We start from the raw sequence: 16,743 nt of genomic DNA, 5'->3' as shown, positions 1-16,743 counted from the left end.
TCACCATGTCACCTATGTCAGACTGCAATATAGTGTTGTATGATATGAAAAAAGGGTTAGAATATTAAAAATGTACGTGATACTTATTTAATCAAATCGTTCAATTTAATTCCTCGGCTATTCAAAACCGGCAAAATATAGAATCATAGGCTATCTATCCACGATAAAGTGGTTTTACTCTCTGGGATGTGGCGGTGACCACATAAATCGTTGACCTAATTGAAATGAAGTGAAGAGGAAAGGTGAGACAAGCTACTTCAATGAATTCGTTGCATTTCTAACAGTAAGCAGATGATTTTCACGTGTTGACCTTGCAATGGTATACCTACTCCACGTCATTTTTTTTTTCATTCGAAAATTGCAAGTTCGATGGGGTATTGGTAAGAGCTGTTTTGTTCCCGCAAAATATGAGGGTAGTGAATCCAAGATGTTGATGTTGATCAAGAAGAGAACTTGAGAATGAGATACCAACCCACCCCAGAAAAAAAAAAAACCAACAACAGAAACAACGAGAACTCGAGGTTGAGTATCAACTATCTGACTATCGCAGTACACATCAAGATTTGATTTGATTTGATTTGATTTGATTTGATTTGATTTGATTTGATTTAATTTTTTGATTTATTGGTGCCTGCATTATCATTGTACATGCACATAGAACCCACACGTATATGTACATTACATTGTTTGTGCCATATATACATAAACATAAGCTGTTTTTAACAAAGTAGTTTTTCTTCATTATACCTTTATAATGTACAGCAAAATGTATCAGCGATACAATGAATAATACAGAAAGGCTACAGCTAATAGGTGTAGCTTGATTGGCATGCAGCCCTCGTACATACAAATACACACTGGAAAAAAAGATAGTCCTGAGGGAGGAATGACTTGCGTATAGAGATAGGATAGTACGTATAAAGGAGCAAGGAAAAGAGAATGCATTGTATGTTTTATGTTTAACAACATTACTGCACACGAATGTGTGTATGCGTGTGTGTGATAACCTACATAATATTTGATTTGATTTGATTGTTCCACATCTCAAACACAAATAACATGATACAATCAATTGAACATAAGACTGGACATAGCGTCGTTATCATAAAGAATACAGGAGAAGAAAATTTTACAAACATGACATGACCAATTATTGTGGGGGGCCTAAAAAGCAGAGTTTGTAATTATATAGGTCCCTACAATAATAATCTAATTATAGCTAACGTTCGGGGAGGGTATGATGTGGTGATGTAACTTTATCTCTGCAATTGATAAACTTGAAAGCATATTCGGATGTACACTATTCTCGTCCGAAATGGATTGACAATATCAAAATTGGAAACGGAATAGTTCTGGGACCCATTTCATAAAAAGTTGATTTGATAACAGCTCTGGCTGGAATGTCAATTGTCACGGTAACAACAAGAATCCAGCTTCCTGATTGGCTGCTGCTATTGGAAGTTGCCATTCCAGCAAGAGTTGCTATCCTAACATCTTTTATGAAATGGGGCCCTGGAGAGTGTTTCATCAGTTTAGTCAGCGCTGACAAGTTGTCAGTCTCAGACAATTTCAGCCTAAATCCTTGGTTTTGATTGGCTGAGATGCTCTGGTCACTGACTGTTACTATGGTGATTGTCAGAGACTGACAACTTGTCGGCGCTGACAACTTTCATGAAACGGTACCCAGGTCAGGTCTATCCACCCACGACTCTGTTCACCTTGCGCATGCGCAAGGTATTCAGGACACGACGGACAGGTATCCACAGTTGGTCATTTTGGGTACCATTAATTTAGCCGCAGTGTACCGTATTCTTCACTTTCAACGGTGCTACACGAACTTGAGGTTGATAGGTCCAGTTCCAGCCAGGTTCGAAGAAAGCGTTGGCCAGCAGGTAAGACAAAAGTGTTGTTTGTTTCATTTCCACCAGAGAAGATGGCTGGGTAGCCCATATTCAGCTGCATAGCTGGTCTTAATCCATGGGGTCCAGTTGGATGAAAAGGTGAGATTAATATCTTGAAATTCTTCTCCCATGAAAGAGCAAAAGTTTGCTAACGTTTACACTCGACCGGTGTGTTCACGAATGGCCAGTAGGCCTACACTGCAAAAAGTCCGGTGTTAAATAGTGAACACCGAGCTGGTGTTAAATTTTCGGTGCTCATTTATGGTGTTAAATTAACACCCCCGGGTGTCATTTCCAAATTTTAAACTGTTTTTTGAAGAGTTTCTTAGTAACTGCACTTCTTGTTGATTTTTGATTTAAACAAGACGATCAAGAATTTTACATTAAAATACTAGATTTTTGAAAAAATGTGAAAATAATTTTACACCAAAGTAACACCAGCTGGTGTGGTCCCTTATTGAAGCTGGACGGGTGTTAAACCATTGATATTAACACCAACAAGTATCAAATCAACACCATGTGGTGTCATTTTTTAATTAACACCAGTACAGTGTCAAAATAACACCAGGTACAGTGTCAAATTAACACCACGAAGTGTCAGGTGAACACTTTTCAACACCATCACAGTGCATTTTTAACACCTGTGGGTGTGGTCCTTTATTGAAGTTTGATCGGTGTTAGATTTAACACCCGTGGTGTTAAATCTAACACCCATGTTTTTACAGTGTACTGTGTTACACCATAGTGAAGTGCTGATTGCAACGGGTTTGTGCCAATTTCATTTTAATGAGGTGTAAACTGACGGGTCTCTTTACCAGAGCTGCAAAAGTGAACGAAAATAAAATTATTTCCTTTGTATTCACCTGTTGTACATTTTATGCAACAACAACAAAAAAGGGGGTAGAAGAAAGTTGAAATTAATTTAGTGAGACATCTTGTTTGAAGCTTTGGTTAATGATTCCAACAAACAACTTAAAAACATAACATATCCGAGTATTGTTTCCATGGCAACAACTCTTTTAAAAGTCAGATTAAACATGATAATGACTGTTTGTAGGTCACGGTTTATTGGTAACCAACTCGAAAAGTAATATAGTAAACACAAATCTACCACATTAATTTTGTGGTTAAAGTCAGTTTTGTAACAAAGAGTTTTGTTCACTGTCAATGGTTTTTGGAATATCCATATTGATGACGACAACTGGGTGTGTTCCAAAAGAGGGTTTGTGGGCAAATCTTACTTATGAGTTAAGGATATGTTTTCAAAAAGTATTGAAATTTATTGTTATACAATAGCTATACTATACTGAACCGGAATTCCATTATCATCTAAAAGGAATGATAAAGTTTTTGTTTTGATGGGGATTCAGGTTTCAACTTTTTGTGTGATAATTAGAAACTATCTGTTTATGAAATATCAAAGAGGATACATTCTAAGAGGAAACAAAAAAATCTATTTTTAAAGCGAAGTAAAACAAAGTGGTCCTAAGAAAAGGTGGGACCCACCTCTTACTGGCACCTCTTTGTTTTTGGACTTCTCTGGCATTTCAAAACTGATTTCATCAAATAAACTCTGAATTGCTCTTAGAACTGTTATGCTCTTAAACATTTCATATAAGTGGTTTCTAATTATCTCACAAAAAATTAAAACCTGAATCCCAGTCTCGACCAGAACCTATATTATACCTTTAAGTCTATCAACATTGCCCTGTACATGTCATGTTGAAACGGGGTCATCCCACAAGACCGACACCCATGAGTCATACGGCCCACGAGTCCTACAGCCCACGAGTTCGACACTATAATAGGCAAATAAAGCCCATGAGACCGACACTAGGTAAAAACAGCCTACGAGTTCGACAGATTCAACACGGAGTTTAATGTGTCGGTCTCGTGAGCCTTGTTTGCTTAGTATCGAACTCATGAGCTGTATGACTAATGGGCTGTATAGCTCGTAGGCTGTATGACTCGTGGGTGTCGGTCTCGTGACGTGCGCCCGTTGAAACTCTCTCGTATATAGGCCTAATCTTCGCATTTTTTTTTTTTTATCACGATGTGTTATGAGTTTGAATACCCATGTTATCAAAACTAAGTCTGCCGTGCGTTGTCCAATACTTACAAGACAATTACGCCTTCCTTTACGATTTTTTTTTGTATTCTTTGATTTTTATTTATCATTATTATTAGTTTTGTTGTTGCTGTTGCTTTTTTCGTTTTCCATACAATACGCCCCTATAGTGTGAAGAGTACTACATGTATTTTGAGTTGCGGTACTGCTGGGTTTTTTTTTTCTTGGTTTTATTTCACTTTTTGGTCTCTTTTTATATTGATGACTCCTTGATGAAAAATGATGGTAGTCATTAGCGAAGGTCAATGGATATCGTTTCAGCAGCTCAGTTTCATTTCGAGGACCATCAACACACGCTCTGATTAAGGATGAATCATCTCCTTGTGACCCTTGGGCTCCTTGTCGCGCTCTCCGCGGGCGCGGCCCGGGGGACTGGTTGTCACCCAGTTTCCTGCCCGTCTGGATGGAGCCTCTTCGAGGGCAGCTGCTACCGGTACTATGAGGAGAGGGTGGACCAGCCAGAAGCGCTGAGGAGGTGCCTCGAGTATACCGACGAGCAGGGCTCGCTGGTGTCGATCGCGACCGACGCTGAGAACGCCTTCGCCTACGACCTCTTCCGATCCATTGCCGGAGACACGCCTGAATGGAAGGTAAGGATGTTGTCACGTGTTCGTGGGTGTGGCCATTTAAATCTTCTGTGATCATTACGGTGATGTTCGTTATTCCGAAGTTTTGACAATCATTTGCAATAAAAACATCTCGACGGAAGAATTTCATGAATTTGATAACAAGGTTCGTTATTCCAAATATAGGATAATCTTTTCGGATTAACGAACCTTCGGAACAACGTCCTCCTCCCCCCCCCCCCCCACCCCTTTTCCGGATCAAGAACCTTCGGAATAACAAACCTTCGGAATGACGAATTGTAATCGATCATTAACGTATCGTCTAAACCGTACAGACTTCTCAGGATCAAACTGCGAGAGTGCGCTCCTCACTTGAAGATCAGAATTGTCACAAGTAGAATTGAAAGCTAGGCATGTTGACGATGAGGGGGGAAAAGAATATCGCCCAACGGCAAGGCCATAATTTGTTCTACATGGCAATGGTACTTCTGGCATTTGTCTAATGAAAGTGTCGTTCGAGGCAGCCATATCTCTGTGAGTTGAATTCGCTTGGAATGGAATCATTTTCTCGCACAGGTTGACCCACGTCTCTACGGCTACTGGATGGGGCTCCACAGGAACAACCCCGATGGCGAGTGGGAATGGACCGACGGGACTCCGGCCGGGTACTTCAACTGGCAGCCCAACGAACCCAACGATGTCGCCGGCATCGAGGACTGCGTCCAGGTTCTGCGGAGACACGCCACGGACGACGATCTCAGGGGCTGGAACGACCTGCGGTGCACGGGAAGCTACTTGGTAGAAATTCCTTTCATGTGCGAAATGCCCGCCAGCAGCTCTTAAGAGGAAAACAAAAAACAAAAACGAGAATACAATGACGAAATGGAAAAGAAGACAGTAAATCAAACGCTGTCTACTGAGTAATGGGTGTGGCCAATGGTCAGTCAAGTAATGGGCATTAGAGCTCTCATAAACCTATTGTTAATGATAGCTTGCAGTAAGGAGTATAATAACAACGCAGGAAAATGATGAATACATCAAACAAAAGTTCATAGACTATATCCGTGATGTGTAATCTTTGAATGTTTCGACATGTTGATGTGGTTCAGTGGTTGTAATAAAGCGCTCACTTTCGTCTTGGAAATTACAAGAGTTCTATCTTTCTTTGTTTTGCGTCTTACATTTTTTATACTTTTGCCTCATCCTTTTCCTTTTCAGCCGTTTCTGGCACGGGCCGGGTATGGGGAGGAGGTGGATGGGCTCAAACATCGCTAAAAAGTTCTTTTCTCAAAAGTATTTTGTGTGTGTGTGTGTGTGTGTGTGTATGTGTGTGTGTGTGTGTGTGTGTAAAACGAGGTCGTTTTATATCTCAATTTTAACAATAGCCAGCATGAATCAACTGGTGCTGTTCGTTATTCCGAAGGTTCGATGTTCCGAAGGTTCGTTATTCCGAAGGTTCGTCAATCCGAAACACACAAATTCCCTATACCTAGAGGTTCGTTGATCCGAAAATGAAAAAGGGTTCGTTAATCCGAACATTTGTGGCGTTATTCCGAAGGTTCGTTATTCCGAAGCTGAAAATGAAATTCGGAAAAACGAACCTTCGGAATAACGAATCTTCGGACTGAAGAGCCTTCGGAATAACGAACCTTCGGAATAACGAGTTGTAACCGAATCAACGACAGACTATGACAGATAATCATGAGTGCATGGATTTAAATCTTCATAAACTCTTTAATTAGGAGCTCATATAAAACACTGACCCAAAGTGAAAAAAAAGGACACAGGTTTATAAACCAACGCTGCAAACAAACGGCTAACATTGACGATGTAATCATTGAGCTCTACGAACTAGCAATTCCTTTCATTTCGATAAAGGTGTTACGTTTGGACACCTATCAAAGCATATGTTGTTTGAGGGTCATGCATGCATGGTTTTAACGGAAAAAATGACAATAATTTCCTGTATCAAAACATGAAATATACGAATCAAGACTCATGGTAGATGTTTAATGTGAAAGACAAAAAGAGAAGAAGAAGAAGAACATGTGATGAAGAAGAAAAGAAAAAGGAGAAGAAGAAAGATACAGAAGAGATGAAGAAAAATAAAGAAAAGAAGAGCATGGGCCTGAAAAGGAAACAGTAGAGAAGAACGAAAGAAGACTATAAGACAGATAACCATTTACTGTATCAATTTTTATTGCCGGTTACTTTGACTTGCACTCCTAATTGCTAAATTCACGCATCGTATATAATAAGTGAAATCAAACACAGAAACGCGCAGGCACACATAAATACATTACACAAACATGCTTTTAACCTGCGTAGACACAAACACACACACACACACACACACACACACACACACACACACACACACACACAAGCAAACAACAACTTTTCTTCATTTACAATATTTCCAATTTGCCCTAAATGAAATGGACTTTGTATATCTCTATTATTTTATGATTATGTCATGAAAAGCATATCCTGCTTGACTCTTAAAACAATCTTAAACTTTATCCAATATGTTGTTATTATCACTTTCATCATTGTTGTTATATATAAACAAGAAATAGTATTTGAAAGCCGGTTCGCTCGAACCTTTAAGCATCCCTCCCCTCCGGGGGCTGGGGCCTTGGACAAAATCATGTTTGATTTTGTCCAACGCGACGAAACGCGATGCTACCCACCAAATCTGACAAGCCAACTGTGCGTGATTGAATAATTCTGAATGATTGATAAGCTAATTTTCAATTTTGAATATTCATTATGGTTCATATATATATTTTTAAGATATTCATCAAGAGTGATATGTGAATGAACGAAAGAAGTGTTCTGAACTTGATGTGCAATTTACTTTAATTTACGATAATTTAATATTCGTTTCCTATGATCGTTTCTTTGATATGGGAATCTGTTGTAATTATTTCCCCTCGGCAAATCCAAATCATTCAGGTGATTCTATGTATAGGATTCTAAATAAGCCACTTCAAAACACACACACACACACACACACACACGCACACACACACACACACATACACACACATAATACGTTCCTTTTATTGGTGATACTTTATATACAGGCATATACTAGTAAGTGTTCAATAAGGGTATTATTGTTATACATATACACATGTATGATATAGATATCTGTGCAAATGTACATCCATGCGTTTTTTTCTTTTGTTTTCATACAAACATAATGAAGGCCTAATACACATTCAGTGTGGGAAGTCAATGCGTAAATAGAAACAGTTATGAAAATCTACACATACACGCATGAATGTTGATTGTGTTACGCATGTATATATATATATATATATATATATATGAAGAGTTTGTTTGCAAAAACCGATAAGTCCATATTTGCCAAATGGAGATATTTGCGATTAAAGGTCAAGAAAAATAAAGAGAATAATAAGAGAAATTTTGCTTCTTTTGACCATAACTTCAAAAATATACCTTTATATGTAGTGACCAATATATCATCTAAAAGGTATTATTTTGTACTTTATGACAGAGATCGTACTTCAAAATCTTCAAAAATGGACTCATCGGTTTTTGCAAACAAACCCTTCATATATATATTTGTATATACATATATATATATATATATATATATATATATATATATACATATACGTACATGTACACGTGTGTGTGTGTGTGTGTGGGTGTGTGTGTGTGTGTGTGTGTGTGTGTGTGTGATAGTATAACAGTAATATGGCAAGCAGTCGTTCATTGTCGGGTTTACATGTCTTTTGAGGTCAGTGGTATATGGCTGTTTAATTTGCTTTTAAAATCATGATATCCACCGAATGACAAAATCCATGATAGATGGTTGAAAAATAAACTCCAGATGAAAGACTGTCATGGTCATAATATTTCTTGTCATCGAATCAAATCATCATTTTTTTTTCCATACTGTCGACAACAATGATCTTTTTCGCTTATCACTGCCATTAACATCATCACAAATAGAGTCAGTGCGGAAAAAGAAAACTATAAAAGAATGAATCTGAAAGGGGAGGGGAGGGGAGGGGATATTCTATATGGGCGGTATTCATGTCAATGAAGCTTTCCAGGTGTTCTTTTTGTTAAATGCCCATCACTAGCCCAAGAAGAAAGAGACATTACCTGAATGCACTCGATTCATCTCGACTTATCTCTGAATTGTAAAAACAGCACAATATCATTCTTACCGCATCGGAACCTGGGGAAGATAACAACAACAACAACAACAACAACAACAAAAAGATAAGTATGGAGGAGAAGAAGTAGATAACAAGTGAATAGAAGAAGAAGGCACTCTACAATAGCGCTGCTGGATGATCACTGTGACTGATGCATTGTGGAATAGAATTTAAAAAGAAAATAGAATCAAACAAGTTAAGACCTTGACTTAGAGGTGAAAAGGTATTCAAAAATTCGCTAACATCGATAAAGCAGTACGTAATTGCTCTGACCTTTAAAAGTATAATGAGAGTAGAAGTAAACACCGTAGAAGATATTTCAACTCTTGAAGAAGTAATATTCTTTCTGCAGTCTACCTTCAAAGATATGAACAAAAAATTGAGCATGATCAGTGAATCGAATGCCTTTGCAATAATAAGGATTTAAAAAGCTGCATAAATGCCATATAGAGAACGTATAATGTCTTCCCACTATTTGCGTGGTATTAGAATATAAGAATTAAAGTTCTCTCCTCTTCCTCCTCTTCTTCTTCTTATCTAACTTCTTTACAATCTTTAAACCTTCTCATTCTGAAATCAACACGTATCTTTACGTGAAATTATAAAGGAAGTTACATGATTCAGTAATAATTTGACCTTTCACGTTGCCTCTACTGAGTTTGCGTCATGGTTGTCTCGAGTTGCGTGGGCGTGTCCATGATGCCTCTTCATCTCATTCTCTCTCTCCTCTGCCCCTTCGAATGCTTCAACCCCTTTCTGTGCCAATGAGGCAAATATGCACAAATTTCACACACATATACCTGTGGACAGGAAATTAGGGAGCTTTAGATTTTAGACGCGCGGACGTTCAAAGAGAAAAAAAACATGATCTGAGCGTGCGCAGTAGCGCGGATCAAGTTACTGCGCACGCTCAGATCATGTTTTTTTCTCTTTGAACGTCCGCGCGTCTAAAATCTAAAGCTCCCTATTATTGTGCAATACGGAGGATTAGGAATTTACTCATATGAAAAAAGTAATGATTACACCCCCAAAACAACAACAACTAAAGGATGTGACAGCTTCAAAGAAAATATAAACCAAAGGGTAAGTTGTTAAACACATATCAAATTGATTAGTCTTTCTATGTCAGGGACTTTGGACAGTCTGTACAGTGCTATGGGGTTTTCTATGCCAAACGGTACTCAAAACATACAGAGGATTAATGAATCAAATAAACTTAAATGGAACTGAGTTAACTAAAGTCAGCGATCTTTAACCAATACACCCAGTGTGCGCGCTCGCAACACGTTTACGTGACGTATATAATGTTCCGTGGGCCTTCGAAAGAATCATGGAATATGATTACGCGTTCACTACGACACTTTTTCGTGTGTGTGAGTATGTGTGCGTGTGTGCGCGCGCACTCACGAAGTGTCTATGCGGAAATTTTCGCAATAATAGCTACCGCGATATCTAGCTGTAACGTCATCGCAGTCATACTAATTGCGCAGACATTTAGCACCTCCTGTAAGCACAATAACATACCGCTACTTCATTTCGAAGCCAAAGCAAGTCACAAACAAGAAATAAACCATTATTGTGCACCACAAAGTGTAGGCCTGTACAGTAATTCAGGCACTAACACAATGTGAAAAAGAGCAATAATACTAGTATCTACACACTCATTTACAATGATGATTTCTACGTTGTCATTAGTGATGAAGCACGGACTTTGAAGAATGGAAACCGAGAGAGATTTTTCGTTCTTTCAAACCAAACAAATACTCACAATCTGCTTACGAGATTTATGACACCCTAGAGTCACATGTAGGCCCTACATAAACTTTCCGTTGAAACTAATAAAAAGCTGTACCATAATGAACCCCCGGAGTTTCAAGAAGGCAGTATTTCCACAGGTGAGGTGCAAAGCATCGTAATTTTCAGGAATTACTTCTACCTTAAATCCAAATTTGGTGTAGTATTGTTTGGAGGCAATAATTCAAATTCGTCCTGAAACCGTAATTAAAGGTGCTCATAATTATGGCTACAACCAAGACCAAAGTTCTTCCTTGTTTCTTCAACAGTTGGATTGATGAATCATACATATTTTACTACACATAAAAACACTGTTATGTCTCAGATAAGCAAACTCACAATATGAACATCGTCAAAATTAACACAGAAATCACTGTCATTCGGAATAATACTCCAAGTTCTTTGGAAGTCATTTATTCATTTTTTTTTTACTTTACATTGAGGGCGAGGGTTAAACAATTACAGTTCATTTTTTTTTTACTTTACATTGAGGGCGAGGGTTAAACAATTACAGGTTTTATTCCAGTCGCTACAGGAAAGAAATGTGTCTGCAGAACCTGACCTGAAGACATGGAAGAAATAAGCACTATCTAAAGAACACTAATTGTAGGTAATTATACATGTAAATTTCATTCTTTATTTCACTCGATCTATTCTGATATTTCTCGATAAAATGATGGATGCACTAAAAGAATAGATCTACGCACAAAATCAATGGTCAAACAATCAATGATTATCTAATGTTGGAGTACGAAAGGATACAAAAAAGGAGAAAGATTATGATGCGAGGTACAAAAAAAAACAAACAAACAAACAAGCTTGCATTTTGATTGCTGTTCGCATTAAAAGCATCCAGGGATTGGAGGGAACGTTGCGTTTCGCGTTAAACGAATTCAACTGTAGTAGCGTATCATGCATGGATAGTAAAAAAGAAAAAGAAAAAGAAAAAAAAACATAAGAGAAAATGGTATTAGCATATTAGCTAAGTTGACGTGTCAATGCAGATTCTGTCTAAGGAGACCAAATATGGAGTTCGTTACACGGACGGAATTTTAAATGATCAACCCTGGGCAAGTGGTCACGTGACAGGTCCTGAGGATGACTAAATCATAATATTTTGCAGAGGTTATAAAAGCCGCAAAACGACACTTGTAGCGTCTACTTTCACTTCGACTGCAAATAAGCACTCGTCAGAATTCTGGACATTGGTTATCGTCATTTTCTGGAAGCCACAAGCGTAAGGTAACACTTTTGTACGCTTTAGTCATTAATTTATTTGGTTTCTCATTAACATAATTATTATTTTGATTTTTTTTCGGCTTTGCTACATTTTGTTTCTTACAGCCTGGTCTCTAAAGAGATGTTTGTAGGGGCCCGTCTGATATGGTTTAAGGCCTGCTTTACGAAGTCAGTCCAAAGTTATGGATATTTCTTTTCTCAGCGGATCTTTTCCATCTCCCTGTACGTGTATTCAAACCTCAGGCCATTGACGGTGCACTTTAGTGATTAAGGACAATTATGATGAAATATATCATATAGACTTGTTTTGTCCTTATTGTGCGTGTTCAATCTCAATCCATAATACTCTTCTATAAAAGCATTCTAGTAAATTCCCAGTTGTTATTGGGAAGATACTGGTGTCTCCTAGTACATAATCTATAAACTCTCCTGGTAAACATCTCTCCATGACAAAGTTCGAAGGTTTTTTTTTTTTTTTTAAATAATAATTATCATCGGCAGACATCGGTGAAAGTGAGCTGAACAGAGAGCGTTTTTGATACCAGCAAGTTTTTAAACCTTTTCACCTAAACATGTCCTATTAACTGTAAAGTATATTGCAATGAATCCTGATAAAACTTCCTCATTTTATTTCCTAAATTCACATACTTTCATTTTTCTGTTTCGAGTTATGACCGTTCCTTGGACGTATCATTTGTTTTTAGTCGTTTTTTTATCGCTTGTTTTTGTTTCTGCTGTTTTTTATGTCCATTAACTTTGTTTATAGTTATTGATAATGAAGCATGGGAAGTTGCCATTGCTGTGTATTTTCCAATTAGTTCCCCTGACCAAAATGTAATAACGTTATTCTTTAAAAAAAAAAAATGAAACAGAGCATATTCTTTCCGGTCATCATCTACGCACTGCAGATTATGAAACAAAACTGTTAAAATGAATTTCATATCTGGAAATAAGAAATATCAAAGTGCATTAGAGAGAATTCTAAGAAATAGAAATAGCATCCCAATATCATTGACTTTTAGCTTAATGGGAATGTTATATATACAATATGAAAGGTGAAACACACTTAAAAGATGAGCTATATATTTTCATAACTTTGAAAGGCGTCTCCAGAGCGGATGGCCAAATTCGGACTTTGGCAATTCTCATATTCAGCTTTGCAATTATCAACAGGAATGCAGGCAAAGGTATTTAGATTTGAAAGTGTAATGGCATCATTCACCTAAAACTATTCTGAACACTCACTTAGAATTTTATTTATTCTGTCTAGGATTCTTTCTGCTATCATCGAGGACAATCTGCGGTGTTAACGCAATAAATATCATGGACACCACCGAGGCAACGATCACCAAGTCTACGAAACCAGTCGTGAATTACAGCTTTCTCGTGACTCTTGCCCTCTCTGCTGTAACCATCTTGAACAATGCCTTGATATTGCTGGCTTTTGCTCGCCAAAGGCGGCTATGGACTTATACCAACTACTACATCTTAAATATGACCTTAGCGGATATCCTGGTTGGCACCCTAATCATGCCTCTCCGCTCAACCATCATCCTCTATGATGGCTGGGTGTTTGGCCGGGAAGCGGGCGTGGCCCTCTTGATGATGCAGAACAGCAGTCTAGGAGTTTCAGTATTGGGCGTGGTTGTCATCACCGTCGACCGTTACCTAGCAACCTTTTATCCGATGAAGCACTATACAAAGAGGAGCAAGGCGCTGGCGACAGTGATTAATATTCTCACGTGGCTTATTCCGTTCGTCTTTTGGATGTTCTTAAACGTGGTGTGGGATGTCCTCGCCCCAAGTGGGCTCACCACAGCAGTGGGTTTGCCAAGGCCGAATTTCACCAGGACATTGAGTTTAGCAGTGATGACCTTCACCATCCGATTCGTATGCCCGCTTGTGCTCATCATGTTCTTTTATCTACGCATCTACCATCAGATCCGGTCCACGGCAAGTGGACGATTATCGAAATCACTCGCACAGAAACGGTCAACACTCGACAAAATGTCGGACCTAAAATCTTGTCCAACTCCAGCAAATATCAAATTGCAGGACGCCATGGCGTTAAATTCCTCTCAAGGAAGTGGTGTTGAAAGATCGGGTGTCCTCAATGATTCTCGTGAAGTATCAACCATTTCGCAAAAGGTTTCAAAAGAGCATCGCAGAGATATGGACATGGTTAGTTCCCAGAGTCAAGCACAGACGAGCAAAATTGGGGGAAAAGGAGGGAGTGTTCATCTTGATGATCTTGAAGCGACAGTATCGACGCGGACGACGAACGCGGCCAAACGCGAATCTTCGGCCGAAGGGCGAAAGGCTATGAGAACCCTTTCCTTCATTGTCGTTGCCTTTGCATTGACCTGGCTGCCAAACTCGATGAGTTTCACAATTTACAGCATATCACCAGCAACGTACAAGATAATCAACGACGCGATGGACTACACAGAAGTGGCACGGTGGATCACCTACAGCAACAGTCTGTTCAACCCAATGGCTTACGCCATGGCCCAGCCTCTGATCCGGGAGACGATCGCCGCTTTCTTCTGTAGGAGATGCCGCTGACCAAACCAAAATTCAGCCAAAGTGATTGTTGTCTGCAGCCCTATTTCTTTCTTTCACCTAGTATTTTCTACTTTCACAAACCTTTATTTCAGTCTCCTCGCAAAAATTCACCATTGTCTTGTTTTATCTGTGACACCAGTAGGTAGTCTTCATACCAAAGGCCGGATACAATGTTGACATTCGTCTGAAAAGTACTATGTGTGCACTTTTAGCAAAGAGGCATGGAGATTGTGGACTTTCTCTTGCAATGTCTATAGAGCGACAGCCAGAATTCATGTCAGACCGTTGACAGTATAATGGTAAGATGTTAGACTGCTCAGTATCTGTGAGAGGAGCATTACAAGAAAGTGCACGTCATGCGTCAGAAACATTACCGGTACCAAAGTTTTGAGTGGCTACGGGTGGAATGATTTATTGAAGCTAAAACAGAGGCCCCGTTGACTACATAATGAAAGGTTTGATGAGCAGAAACCACTTTGGTGCTCTCCCATTAATAATATATTGCCAGAGCTCATCGAAGACTATTTGTGTTCAGAAGGGGAAATACACTTTGGATGCATTTAGCTCTTTATCATGTTTCACTCTACGATCTCCTTTTTCCTCTCAATTACTGCCTTTGTTTACTGTCAAACCGAGATGATACTCCTTATTTTCTTTTTTGTCTACAACATCACTTGTTTCTCTCTACCATTCTTCTCTTGCTTATCAATTTAGCTGTGGTATTTCAACAGAGATAGCGAGGATTTTGAAAATATGTTTCCTGAGCGTGCACTCCACCATCATGACGTTCTTTTGTATCTAGCATTTTGGTAATTGAAGATGCTTTACATGTGTGGCTTTCTAAGCTGCTGTGTGCTTTGTATGTAGCAAAATTAATGGTATTTCACAAATGCACGGTAAAAACACAGACACGAATAAATATACAACCATTCAAAGAATGATATGGGAAATGGGTTCAAAAATGCGTTATTCGGGTTCAGTAGGTTTAATATGCATTCCCATTTGCTATTTTCTTTATTCATCTTTATATTTTTTCATTATTTCAACGTGTTTCTCTTTTGAATGTTGCTTTTCATCAATTTTCATTATTGATGAATTGCTGTGGATATTCACTATTCCAGTGCTGTAATAACAAGCCCCCACCCCAAAAAAATTATAAATATATATTGTGAAAAAAATTAGAAAATGTCACGTGAACAAGGTCAACAGGTAAGCCGTTTGACTACTAGTACATTGAGTGTTCGAGAAATCCCAAGTAAAACCTTACTCTAATGTCTCTAAGATCTCTTTCACAAACGTACTTATATAAAAAGAGAAGGAAACAAATCGCAGCGTAGAACGGAAAGAAAACAATGAAAACATATACTTATGAAATTGTTAAATTTCTAAAGTAAACTCATGAAATTGTTAAATTTCACATGTTAACACATAGTAGAGATATCTCCATCTCAAATTCGACTAGGTGATAATGCCAATGGATTTCTTTTTTTCTTTCTTTTTTTTTTTAGACGGAGCGATGGTCATATCATGAAATAAGAAAATATCTGTATCCCCTGAATCAACCATGTATTGTTCCATATAGTCAAGACATATGGAACAGATAAATTTGTGAGGGAGGAAGTTATAGACGCTGAAATACACTACTCAAGCAGTGGTTCACCGTCATAGGGGTGCGTAAAATTAGTCTTCATGGTATTTAAGAAAACGATAATTCATGAAATTGCAATAATACGATTGATGTCGATAAATGATGTTACGTGATTGACTCGTATTGTTGTATAAAAATTAATTCGTATTGTGTAAAAATAACCTCGAATCCATACCTCAATAAAACAAATATTAGATCTTTATTACATTCCACTGTGAAACAATGGATAAGGCCGCATTAAAGATGCTGGAGCACTCAAAACGAAGGCATCATTGTAGATCATTGTATAAAGCTCTATGGTTTTGTTGAACATAAGATCACCTTGTAAATTTTATCGTTTTCTCTCTTTGTCTTTGCTTTGGCTTTCAGTCGTCTTGTGTGTGTGTGGGGGGGGGGGGTTTGCACCAAATATGATCCTCTTTCCCTATTAAAGGACAAGTTCACCTTCATTAACATAAGGATTGAGAGAATGTAGCAATATTAGTAGAACACATCATTGAGAGTTTGAGGAAAATCGGACAATCCGTTCAAAAGTTATGAATTTTTGAAGTTTTTGTGCAGTCACCGCTGGATGAGAAGACTACTACAGTGTATGATGTCACATGCGTACAACAATATAAGGAAAATGTAAAGAGAATTTCACAAAATTTCATCTTTTGAAAAAAGTACATATTCCCTTGACTCGTTACTGACATATGTTATG

At 38.2% G+C, this 16,743-nt stretch overlaps 3 protein-coding genes across 3 annotated transcripts in view; 2 read left to right on the top strand and 1 right to left on the bottom strand.

Annotated features, from left to right (window-relative positions):
* Positions 1 to 16,743, bottom strand: part of LOC140229476 (ubiquitin-ribosomal protein eL40 fusion protein) — a 336,799-nt gene that overhangs the window by 24,330 nt on the left and 295,726 nt on the right. The window lies entirely within an intron of this gene.
* Positions 1,832 to 5,651, top strand: LOC140230040 (C-type lectin domain family 19 member A-like). The gene is made up of 3 exons (XM_072310244.1): positions 1,832 to 1,892; positions 4,294 to 4,619; positions 5,172 to 5,651. The coding sequence occupies exons 2-3, from the start codon at positions 4,338 to 4,340 to the stop codon at positions 5,436 to 5,438; spliced, it is 549 nt and encodes a 182-aa protein (XP_072166345.1). The 5' UTR covers positions 1,832 to 1,892; positions 4,294 to 4,337; the 3' UTR covers positions 5,439 to 5,651.
* On the top strand, positions 13,151 to 14,392 carry LOC140229662 (muscarinic acetylcholine receptor M1-like). Its single transcript, XM_072309906.1, has one exon. The coding sequence runs from the start codon at positions 13,151 to 13,153 to the stop codon at positions 14,390 to 14,392; it is 1,242 nt and encodes a 413-aa protein (XP_072166007.1).

The sequence above is a fragment of the Diadema setosum genome, chromosome 6 (assembly GCF_964275005.1).
Source record: "Diadema setosum chromosome 6, eeDiaSeto1, whole genome shotgun sequence".
Classification (NCBI taxonomy): domain Eukaryota; kingdom Metazoa; phylum Echinodermata; class Echinoidea; order Diadematoida; family Diadematidae; genus Diadema; species Diadema setosum.
The sequence above is the reverse complement of the archived record's forward strand: the minus strand, read 5'-3'. Positions and strand labels throughout refer to the sequence as shown.